At 58.7% G+C, this 11820-nt stretch overlaps 1 protein-coding gene across 7 annotated transcripts; it reads right to left on the bottom strand.

Annotated features, from left to right (window-relative positions):
• Positions 1-1437: 1437 nt before the first annotated feature.
• MAFF (MAF bZIP transcription factor F) lies at positions 1438-11565 on the bottom strand. Of its 7 annotated transcripts, none has more exons than XM_028484279.2 (3): positions 11431-11565; positions 3868-3933; positions 1438-3281 (listed from the first exon to the last, which is right to left on the bottom strand). In XM_028484279.2, the coding sequence occupies exons 1-3, from the start codon at positions 11446-11448 to the stop codon at positions 2811-2813; spliced, it is 555 nt and encodes a 184-aa protein (XP_028340080.1). In that variant the 5' UTR covers positions 11449-11565; the 3' UTR covers positions 1438-2810. The 7 variants fall into 7 exon arrangements, with proteins under 7 accessions (XP_028340080.1, XP_028340082.1, XP_023983253.1 ...); XM_028484281.1 differs by having other exon boundaries at positions 11354-11440; XM_024127485.2 differs by lacking the exon at positions 11431-11565 and adding an exon at positions 11207-11420.
• Positions 11566-11820: the final 255 nt, after the last annotated feature.

Raw genomic sequence — 11820 nt, 5'->3', positions numbered from 1 at the left:
TGTCTCCCCCTCCCCCGGCCAGTGGGACATGGTGGCAGCCTTGGTCACTAGGGGTCCACCCTCCTCAATACCCCACAGGGCTGGCTTGCACAGTGGGTTGACACCTCGTACCCAGTTTGGTCAACCAGATAGGGGGCCCGTACTCTGGCAGCCCCATTCCTGCAGGTGTCTCCCAGGGGTTGGAAGAGATTTCCCAGCGCCCTCATACCTCGCAGGCTATCTTCCTGCCTCCCTGGGCCCACACTCCACCCTGGGACCCTAGGCGCCTTCCCGCAGGGGCAAGGAGGCCTGAAGCAGGGCCTGTGGGGCAGTGGGCATGCGCCAGACACCTGGCACCTTCCTACCACCGCCGCATGCCTTCCTGGGGCCTGGCCTGGCTGACGGGGGCACTCAGGAATGCAGCGTGGGTGGGGGCAATTCCCAGCCCAGCCAACCTCCACTCGTCCCCCTGACAGCTTCCTGCTGCCCTTTCTGCTGGCCTGAGCTCAGCATCTCTGGATCAGGATCCTGGGCCCCAACCTGTGAGGGGAGAAAGGCCTGTGGACCAACCCAAACCATGTGGTTTGGCCCTTCCCCAGCTTTCAGATCCTGCACCTTCGACAGGAGCATCCTTCTCCCAGCCCCACCATCCCTCCATACCCAGCCACGCAGAAATCCTCCTCACCACCGTCAGGTGCGCCGGGGTAAGCTTTCACTCTGCGTGTTAAAGCTTGCAGCCCCTCAGGTTCCCAGCGCTTGTCACACCTACGCCCTTAGAGTACTTTAGTTGTACAGATGGGTAAACCGAGGCTGCAAGAAGCGAAATAAGTCATCAAAGGTCATACAGCTAGAGAAAAACACACCTCGATTTCCCTGACCCACAGACCACAGAACACCCCACTGGGCTAGCAGATTGGGTTGAATTACAGGGAGTTTGGGGACTAGGATGAGACACAGCGTTGTGCTTTAGGCCCGCAGGCGGGGGTTGAGGAAGCCACTTCTCTCCCTGCTTCTCTGTGCCTTCCGGAACACGAGGAGAATATTTTTTACTTGGCTGTAGAAAATCAGACCTCAGCGTGAAAGGCTGGAAAGATTACTCTTCAATCGGGGAATTTTCCTCCCTGGGCGGGACTGTTTATTTGCTGAAGGGATGCCCAGGAAATGCCCTCCATATCATTGTCCTCCTGGCTTTGCCTTCCCCAGGGAAGCTCCTTGGCCCCAGGCAACCAGATGGAAGGACAGATGTTTGGGCACCACCCTGCCCGGTTCCACCTCCACCTAACGCACCCCCGCACCAAGCCTGGGTGCAAGAGCTAGTGATGGGACACAATTCCTTCATCTGCAAATTGGGGCTAACCTTCCCACCCAGCAGAGGGGCCTGCCTGGGGTTGAAAGCACAACCCCCTCTTGGGCCCCTCATTCAGAACCCCGCCCCCAAAAAAAACATAGACCAGGACATACACTTCTAAAGTGTGGAAAAAGAGGACTTGACTTTATTCAGAAAGTCTACAAAATACAGAAGGCAGATAACTCGCTTACTGTAAGTCAGAAAAATAAATAAATTCCAGGGGCCGGGCAATTGTTTTTAAAAAACATTTTTTGGTTGTTTTTGCCATCCGGCTTCTCCTAAATATAAGATAAAATGTGATTTATTTGCAGATACAAAATATAAAGTCCAGCTCAGGGCCACACACCACTTTTCCCAGGCAGTGGGCGCTGGGCTCTGGCTGGGGGAATAACTTAGATTCGTGCAATAAATAAACAGCAGGGAGGAGCAGCTGTATAGTTGGGAGGGGGGGCGCGGGGGAAGGCTCGGGCCGGGCTTCCCAGGAGAATGCGATCAATGGCAGTGGTCAGCCCCCATCCCACAGGGTGGACAGCTGGGACCCTTCCCTTTAAGGACCCCTATCCCAGGCCGCAGAACCATAGGATCTGTCTTCTCATCTCCCCACCGCCACAGTGGTCACCTCCTTGGTCCCCTTTCTCTTTGGCTGGCCAGCTCCCTGGCTGCAGGGAGAGCCCAGGGTTGAGCCTGGCCAGCTCCTTCCCTCTCTTCCATCTGCATCACCTTCTCCCTCCCTCTACTTCTCTTCACCTGACTCACAGAGAGCCATCTCCCAGGCTACGGAGGCCCTTTCACCACCTGTTCAGGCCCTGGTCGCTGTCCCCCTGACAACCATGGCTGGAATCTCAGGGCAGCAGTGGGAAGACAGGGTTCCAGCTCAACCACTAAAGCATATGTGGCCTTGGGCACGTGCGATAGAGGCCTGTTGTCTCATCTGTTAAGTGGGCTTCACTAAGTGATTTCTAGTGAGTCTTCCAGCTTTGGAAGGCCAGGCATCCGGGTGCAAGGCGGAGGCGGGAGCATCAGCTTCCCAGCTAGACAGCCCCACAAGACCCATACCGGGCCAAGCCTAGTCCTGTATCCCTGGCGGGTGGGGAGGGGCTGATGGCACAAGCTGAGCAGTTACAAAATGAGGGGTGGCCGTCTTCCCCTCGATGGCCCTTCTCTAATCCGCTCTGTATCCCCTCCTCAAACTAAGAAGGCTGAATTTTCTACCGGAGGAAACCCCAGACCCCGACCCCACCTACATCCTATCTCATCACCGTTGCCCCTCCCCAGGGCCGTTAGGTCCCAGTTTCAGGGGCCACAGGAGGAAGACAGGCTCTGGGGAGGGAACGTGTGTGTTCACCACGGGGGCTTGTGGCTGCAGAGAAATGGCACTTGGAGACAGAGACTGCGCTTAGGCACTTAGGGAAGGCAGCTGGGGTCAGAGGGGTCTGTGGTTTGGAGAATGGACGTGGGCGGAGCGAGCGGGGCTCGGCGGCCACTAGGAGCAGGCGGCGGGGCCGGGGGCGGGGCCCGGGCCGGGGGCGGGGCCCGGGCCGGGGGCGGGGCCGGGGCTCGGGGCGGACTTGACGATGGTGATGACACTAGCCGGAGCCACCAGCGCGGCGGGCCCGCGGGCGGCGGCCACGGAGCGGGCGAAGCCCTGCAGCGCCTCGCACTTGCCGCGCAGCGCGTCGAGCTCCAAGCGCATGGCGGCGTTCTCGCGCGCCAGCTTGTCCACCTCGCGCTCCAGCTCCGACTTCTGCTTCTGCAGCTCCTCTTTCTGGCACACGCGCTTCACGCGGCAGCTGGCTGCGTAGCCGCGGTTCTTGAGTGTGCGGCGCCGCTGCTTGAGCCGCGTCACCTCCTCGGCTGAGAGCCCGCGCAGGTGCCGGTTCAGCTCGCGCACCGACAGCCCCATCAGCGCCTCGTCGGACAGGTGCGGCGTGTTCTCGCTCAGCTCGCGCTTGATCTGCGGGCAGCAGGTCGGGCGCATGGGGAAACTGAGGCCCAGGGTCGCACTGCGACCTGCGGGGCCAGAGCTCTGGACTTGGCGCGCAGCAGGTGCTGGGGACGGCTCCCCCCTCCACCGCTAGTGTTCCCCCTTCACCGCCAGGGGCACTGAGGTGGTGGCTGGACTTGCTCCAAGACTCGGAAGGGGAGCAGTAATCCCGAAAGGGGAAACCGGGCCAAACCGGGATCTGAACACAAAAGGAGCCACCCGAGAGCTCAGCCCGGATTCTAACCCAGCGACCGGGCCTGGACTCAGCCGGAGAAACTCAGGAAAGCACCTTTGAAGTCCTACAGCCCAGGGGACGTTGTTCCGATGGGGAAGCAGGTCCAGAGAGGGAAGTGACCTGCCTCGGGGCACACAGCCTGTGGCCAGAGCCCTGGCCTCTTGGTTCCCAGCCCGGGGCCCTTTCAGTGGCTTCATGAATGCCTGCTGCCTGCTGAGCCACTCTTGGGGATTCCAGGAACTGAAGGGGAAGTTGGGATGGGAGCTCAGCGGGGGCAGGGAGGGAGGGGAGGACCAGAGACAATAAGGGCTGCCTTCTCACCTTCAGGGCTTTGCTGGATAAGGGATCCACAGACATGTTTGCAGAAGGTGCCCTCTGGGCTGAGACCTAGGGGAGACAGGAGGCCAAGGTCAATTTTTTTTTCCCACTGGAATAAAACCCAAACACACTACCTTGGCATCCAAGGCCCCTGCTGTCTTAGAACTCATCTCATAACACTTTCCTCTGCCCCAGTGGTCCAGCCACAGTGGCCTCACTGAGGGGTCCATTCCAGTCTCAGGGCCTTTGCTGTTCTCTTTACTGTTCTCTTCCCTGTTATCTCCCCATAGACTCTTCATCATTTAGGTCTTTGCTCAGTGCCACCTGTTCAAAGAAGTCTAACTATCCAGCTAAACCACTCCTTGTGCCACATCACATAACCCCATTTACTAACCCACGGGCACCCCAGACTCATTTCCCACTACTGTCCGCCTCCATTCTGCACTCCAGCCACAAGGAATTTCTTTTATTTTTTTAAATATTTATTTATTTAATTTATTCATTTGGTTGTGCTGGGTCTTAGTTGTGGCAGGCAGGCTCCTTAGTTGCGGCACGTGGGCTCCTCAGTTGTGGCATGCACGTGGGATCTAGTTCCATGGCCAGGGATCGAACCTGGGCCCCTTGCATTGGGAGCATGGAGTCTTAACCACTGCGCCACTAGGGAAGTCCCAGAATTGCTTTCACTTCCTCTCACCCTATGCTTTCTTGCCTTTGGGCCACCCCAAACCTTGTGACACTTCTCCCCCCACCCCCACTTAATCTGGCAGACTCCTACTATTCAGCCTTCTGCCCTGGACGTAGACCTCTCCTCCAGGAAGCCCTCCCAGGCTCCTAGGACTTGTTCAACACCTCCCACCCCGGCAGTTCTCCCCTGCGTTGTAATGGTCTGTTTCCTTGACTCCCTACCAGACAGGGAGCTCCACAGGCAAGAACCAGGCCCAGGCAGCTTCGGGTGCTGAGGCTGCCAGCACAGGGCTTGGCAGGGAGCAGGCACCGGTGAAGTGTGGATGGGTCTATGACACTGTCCATCACCCAGCTTGTCAGAGTCTGAACCGAGTGCCAAGCCCAGGCCCCGCTGAATACCATCGAGAGACAAACCTCCTGGCCCTACCTCCGATTCTTCCTCCTTTCCATCTGCCTCCTGGCTTCTGCATGGCAGGGATGGTACACAGACACCAGGAGGATGGGAAGGGAGCAGAAGGGATTCTATCCTCATGACTGGCTCCCAGGTGGGGTATGGGAAACAAGGAGAGGAACACGGGATTAAGGGTAAAGCCTGGGTTTGAGTCCCGTCTCTCTTTTCTCCAGGCTGTGTGACCGTGGGCAAGACACTCCACCTATCTGTGTCTCCACTTTCCCATCTGTAGGATGCAAACAATACCTGCCTCGCAGGGTTTTGGTGGAACTAAGTGGTACAAACCGGAGAGGTCAGTGAGCACGTGGGCGGTTATTAGAATTGCTGAGTCTGTCCAGGAGGGGTTGGGCCTGTAGCAATTCCTGGGACCTCGCTTTGATTTGGCAGCTCCTGGCTGGCCAGAGTCACACAGGAAAGGTCCTGAGAGACCGTCTGGCCACTGCCTCCTCACTTCACCCAAGGGGAGCTGGAGACAAGAGAGGGGCATCTCTTGCCTGAAGTCACACAGCAGGTGAATGGCTGCCTCCCCCCAAATCAGGAGGAATTCTGAACACCTGTTAAAGGCCCCAGGACTGAATCCTGATCCCTTTCACACCATCATCACCCCAGTTCTCCCAACAACCGTGTGAGGCCAGAGATGTCAACAGAGTAGTCCAGGGTCACACAGCTAACAGGGGGTGGATCCTGGGACTGAGGCCACATTGAGCCATGTGTCTCCTCCCAGTGTGGCCCTTACAGGGCACCCTCTCTGGGCCCTGTTTCCCCACCCCTGTGAAGCAGAGGACTTGCCAGTCTCCGAGGCTGCCCAGCTCTGATGTGCCAGGATTTGTATTGGGTCTGCTAGGGATATGCAAATGACATACAGATATCCAGGCCCCCTGGCCGGCTGTTCAGGGAGCTGGGGTGTTAGGTGACACCCAGGCAAGTCTGGGCTAGACGGAAAGCCTAATGGGAGAGGGGAAGCCTCTCCTGACATAGGTTAACTAAGAGCCTGCTGGGTGCTATGGCTGATGCAGAACTTGGGAGGCATGTCCCCTTGGATAAGTCATTTTTCCTCTCTGGACCTTGGCTTCCTCACTTATAAAGTGGGGACAATCATCATCGTATTAGCGTGTAAAATACAGGAGGCTTAGACAAGATCAGAAGTGGCAGATGGCTGGTTTATCTCACCATCACCCCTCCCTCCACTCCTAACACAGACATCAGTAATCAATCACAGCACTTTTTCCCACTGAGGCTGGACACAGCCCCTGAATCTTTCTCAGCATAGCACTGTTTTCCACCGAGCTTGGACACAACCTCAGAATCCTCGTCAACATAGCCCTGCAGATTAGGCCCAAGAGGAAACTGTTGGCCATGCCCTCTTCTATCTAATGGCTGAAGGCCCCATCCCCTCTGCTGGCTGTGATTCTAAGTACTTTGGGGCCCCAGGGAAGCTTTCAACCTGTTCTTCCCTCCTTTCATCTTTCTCCTCCTGTCCTAGCCTCAGCAGCCTCAAGCACATGCTGGATGTCAGCTGAGGCACCTATGTTTGCGCAGGAATGTCCCAGCTCAGCAAAGTCCGGCAATCACAGAGGGAAAGTCACAAGAAGGGGGACCTTTCTGATAACCTCAGGCTTTCAGCCTCCAACTTCAGGCCAGGGGCTGCTGGGCTGTCAGCCAAGGGGCCAGGGTCCTCCACCAGGCTGCCTCAGCCAATCCGGTAGACCTGGGGCCTGAGACAGCAGCTGATCCAACCTCCTTGTTCTGTAACTGAAGCAACCGGGCAGCCGTTTGGTGGCAGTGGTGGGCTGGAACCCAGGAGTCCCGACCCCCAGCTCACCCACGCGCCCAGCCCTGCTTCTTCCCTTTTTCTTCTTGAGGTCTGGAGAGCTGACCTCTGGGGTCTTCAGGTTCCTAACATTCCCTTGGAGGCCTGGAGAATGAACTTACTCTTGGGGGATTGACAGCTGCCCTGCCCAATCAGCAGCCACATCCCCGGCCCCCTAGTAGACGGCCCACCCGCTGGCATGGGCTCCTCGCTGACTGCTGAGCCATTTTGCTTCCTCTGTGAGGACAGAGGGAAAAAATGTGTTTTCCTGGGCCTTGGCAGCCAGCACTGGTGGAGCCTCCTCCCTGCTGGAAGGGGAGCAAAGCTGGGAGAACCCAGCTGGGAAGGAGGAGCCTGGGGGTCCAGCTCAGGTTCTACCACCTGCTCACACTCGCTGTGTGACTTCAGGTACGCCACTCCCTCTCTCTGGGCCCAACACGCCAAACCACCAAGCCTAAGGTACCTCCTAGCACTGACAGTCTCAGAGTTTAGAGTGTCAGATTCTGGCCCAGAATGGAGCTCCAAGACCACTAGCAGAGTAGAGGCCCTGGAGGAAGGGAAAGGAAATCAGGGAAGGCTTCCTGGGGGCAGGGGCATGAGAACACAAACTCAGAGACTATCAGCCTCAACCCTCCCTCTGCTCCACTTGCATAGCCAGGGACCACTTCCTCTTTCAGCTGAACCATGACCAAAGCCACCTCCTCACTGGCCTCTAGTCGTGCCCGCCTCCACCTCTGACCCCACCATCTATCCTCCCCCAAGAGCTGTCAGAGGGAGCATTACTGACACAAACCTATAAACCTGATGATGTTCGGCCCATTTCAAAACCCTAGGATGCCAGCCTCCCTTCCAGCCCTTCGGGCCTCCACTATGTTCTCTCTCCACTCTCTTCCAGGATCCTCAGGCTGACAACAAATGAATGAGCACCCAGTAAACTCTACCATCTCTGCACTTTTCCCAGAGGGTCACACGGGGTGTGTGGGGGGGTGGGGGTGGGGGGAGGATGTCACCTGGACCCTGAAGTATCTGCTCGCTTTGGGGAAACTGCTTCAAGAATCCTACAGCCCATGCCCAGGCTTCTTGCTTCCCTGGGCTTCCCAGGCCTTTTTCTCTAGGTGTTGTGGAGTTCTACCAGAATACCGACCCAGTGCTCATTCATTCATTCAATCAGCAAACACCCGAGAAGCACCTACCCTGTAGGTGCCAGGCTCAGTGCTGGGCTTCCTTAGACCCAAAGTTGAATCAAAGCCCCTGCCCTCAAGGCATTCATAGATGATCATCACTTGATCTGACAACCTGGCTGACTGGTCACCTCCTCAGGGAAGCCTTCCTTGATTGCCCTGGCTAAGTCAGAGCTCTGTTATGTACTTTCTAACCACAGTGACTTCCCCCTCATACCACCCATCTCAGCTGTGGTTTTGCATTTAGGTTAGTGGCTCTTCCTTCAACTTTGTCTCCCTTCCTTGACTGTAAGCTCCCAGAGGGCAGGCTTTGGATCTGATTTGTTCACCATGTTATCCCCAGCATCTAGGCCTTGATGGGCTCCATGGCAATGCAGGCTAAAAGTGTTAGGACTGAGGGAGGCACAGAGGCCAAGGGAGCCGACATTGGGTCCTGGGCCCTACTGAAGGCCCAGGGCTGGTTCCATGGGAGGTTAAACCTCTCAGTCCTAGCTTTCCATCTATGACTGAGTCAACCAGCCACTCCCTCTTGCCCCCCACCCCCCTGGTCCCTAGCCCTACCCAGGGATGTTTCTTGCCCAGCTTTGAGGATGGGCCTGCTTGATTCCTGTGCTCCTGGCGGCCGCCTCCCTTACTTGGACCCCACATATTTCTGGACACCCTTGGCCTCAGCCTGGGGCGGTCGGCTCTGCTTTCTCTCCCACAGTTCCCCTGGAAATTAGGCTGTGTGTGCAGGCTGCCATACCTCCCCCATTCTACTCCCATCCTACCACCTTGGATGTTACCTAGTTCCTGTTGCAGATGGGGACACGGAAGTTCCCTGCTGTGGTAGCTGCTCAAAGATTCAAAGTTAAAAGTTTATCTGATCGGACTTCCCTGGTGGCTCAGTGGTTAAGAATCCACCTGCCAATTCAGGGGACACGGGTTTGATCCCTGGTCCGGGAAGATCCTACATGCCGCGGAGCAACTAAGCCCGTGCAGCACAACCACTGAGCCTGCGAGCCACAACTACTGAGCCCATGCGCCTTGAGCCTGTGCTCTGCAACAAGAGAAGCCACTGCAATGAGAAGCCCACGCACGGCAAAGAAGAGCAGCACCCCCCCCCAGCTGCAACTAGAGAAAGCCCACATGCAGCAACGAAGACCCAGTGCAGCCAAAAATAAATAAATAAAGTAAATTTATTTTTTTAAAAAAAGGTAATCTAATCAAGCTCAATGCCCTCCTCCCAACCCCCATGATTCTGTAGCCTTGTGGGTGGGAGGACAGGGAGGGCAGAATAGGACCAAGGAATCCCTAACCCCCAGCCCACACCTCAGCCTCCCTCAGCAGGGGGCTGATGGGGAGGGGGCGGGGCGAGGTTGGGGGCCCCACCCCTCTCGCATTAACCCCTCATGCACCAAGACCAGCAGTCCCACTGCCTGTTTTCCATGCCTGGCCCAGGCCCTCAACTATCTCCTCAGGTCCAGTCATTCCTAGGTCTGTCTGACTAGTCCCACCTGTGAACTGAAACCACCAGGAGGGCAGAAACCAGCTCCACCCCAACCTTGGGTTCTCACCCTCCCTGACCCAGCAGGTACAACCTCTAGAACCCAGACCACCCAGAGGAAGCGTCGTATCCCTTCCTACCTCCGACTTTTGCCGTGGGTTTTTCTGGCCCTTCCTGTTTCTCCTGAGACTGAAGGGTTGGGCAGCCCTGGGGATGAAGGAGAGTCCTGAGGGGAGAGTCTGTCTTCCCCCAACTAGCCAGAAAACCTGGGGACAAGGACCTGGACCCCAGCCTACTTTGTTGCCAGACCCGCTAGGGTGCTGGGGCCAGGGGTGGCCCCCTCACCTCGTCGCCCAGACGAGCCCGCTGGGATCTTTGATATTTCGCCCCACCCTGTGGCTGAAGGCGCCGGCTCTGGGCGGGGGACAAACACCGCGGGTCACATGGCTGCGGTCCTGGGAAACTCCGGGGAGAGCAAGGGCCTGAACGCCGCCGGCTGGTGGAGAGGAGACAACCCGGGAGAGAATTCCCGGACCCCCCCTGTGACTATGGACTGGGCCGCTTCTCTAGCTGCGTCCCTATTCCGTGTTTATTCCTGTGGTCACTCTCTCTCCGAGGTACGCTCCGCTGGTACACAGGCGCCAGGGTCCTTATCCTCCTGGGAACTTTTGCCGTGGGTTTTTCTGGCCCTTCCTGTTTCTCCTGAGACTGAAGGGTTGGGCAGCCCTGGGGATGAAGGAGAGTCCTGAGGGGAGAGTCTGTCTTCCCCCAACTAGCCAGAAAACCTGGGGACAAGGACCTGGACCCCAGCCTACTTTGTTGCCAGACCCGCTAGGGTGCTGGGGCCAGGGGTGGCCCCCTCACCTCGTCGCCCAGACGAGCCCGCTGGGATCTTTGATATTTCGCCCCACCCTGTGGCTGAAGGCGCCGGCTCTGGGCGGGGGACAAACACCGCGGGTCACATGGCTGCGGTCCTGGGAAACTCCGGGGAGAGCAAGGGCCTGAACGCCGCCGGCTGGTGGAGAGGAGACAACCCGGGAGAGAATTCCCGGACCCCCCCTGTGACTATGGACTGGGCCGCTTCTCTAGCTGCGTCCCTATTCCGTGTTTATTCCTGTGGTCACTCTCTCTCCGAGGTACGCTCCGCTGGTACACAGGCGCCAGGGTCCTTATCCTCCTGGGAGCGCGCGCACACACACACACACACACACACACACACACACACACACACTCACACTCCCCAAGGTACACAGCGCAAGCACGCACCTGACTGCATACCCAGGAAGGTGGCCAGGGAACACACACGCACGCCCGCCCTCGGACGTAAACAAACCGCGCACGCACGGCCCGCGGGCACCGGTCCAGGGACTGTTCTCACCGAGTCACGTACTTTCACACACCGCTCCCGGCCCCGCCTGGGCGGACGCTGACGCTCGCCAGCCCGCGCCGTCCCTTCCTGCCCGGCTTCTCCGCCTCTCGGCCCGCGCCCCCAAAATGGGGCCCATAACCCCCGCACCCCGCCAAGCTTGCTTCGGCCGCGTCTCGGCCCCACCGGACCTCTGCCCTTCCCCCCACCCCAACTCCCCAAGCCAGCCGTCCCGGCGAGGGATCCACGGGAGCACCGACTGAGTGAGCCCCGGCGCCCTGCCCCAGCCACGTTCCCGGGGTGCGGAGACCCTGCCGCCTCCGGGTCCCGCGCGCCCGTCCCGGTCCAGACCAGCGACCCTCACCCGCCTCTCGGCCTGCTTCGCCTGGCGTCCCTGGCACTCGCGGGTCCCGCTGCCTTCCGAGCTGCTGTCCCCGCCCGCGCCCTGGTCAGTCTCCCCTCCGGTCCCGACCGCGGGTCGCTCCGAGCCCGGCTCCCGGGAGCGACGCACCGAGTTTTGTTGTGGGGCGGGAAGCGCAGGGGGCCGCGCGGAGTTGTAAGGCGAGCTTCCCGGAATTACTCACTCACAGGATTCCTTTCATTCATAAAAACTCAGTCATGCGGTGACGTCACCTCTCCGGCCGCCCCCCGGCCCCGGAGCGTCCTCCCAGCTCCTCAGCCCCACCCCCGGCCAACTCCGCCCCGGAAGACCCCGCCCACATCCAGGCCCCGCCCCCGGGATTTTCAATCCCAGTTAGAGCGCGGCTAGGGGCGTTCACGTGACACCTCACTAGAGCCGCTCGGATGAAGGTGTCATTTGTCTCTCTCTTTTCTTTTTTTTTCGGTACGCGGGCCTCTCACTGCTGTGGCCTCTCCCGCTGCGGAGCACAGGCTCCGGACGCGCAGGCCCAGCGGCCATGGCTCACGGGCCCAGCCGCCCCGCGGCATGTGGGATCCTCCCGGACCGGGGCACGAACC

This window comes from Physeter macrocephalus, unplaced genomic scaffold (genome assembly GCF_002837175.3).
Source record: "Physeter macrocephalus isolate SW-GA unplaced genomic scaffold, ASM283717v5 random_154, whole genome shotgun sequence".
NCBI classification, from domain to species: Eukaryota; Metazoa; Chordata; class Mammalia; order Artiodactyla; family Physeteridae; genus Physeter; species Physeter macrocephalus.
This window is presented reverse-complemented; position numbering and strand designations above follow the sequence as displayed.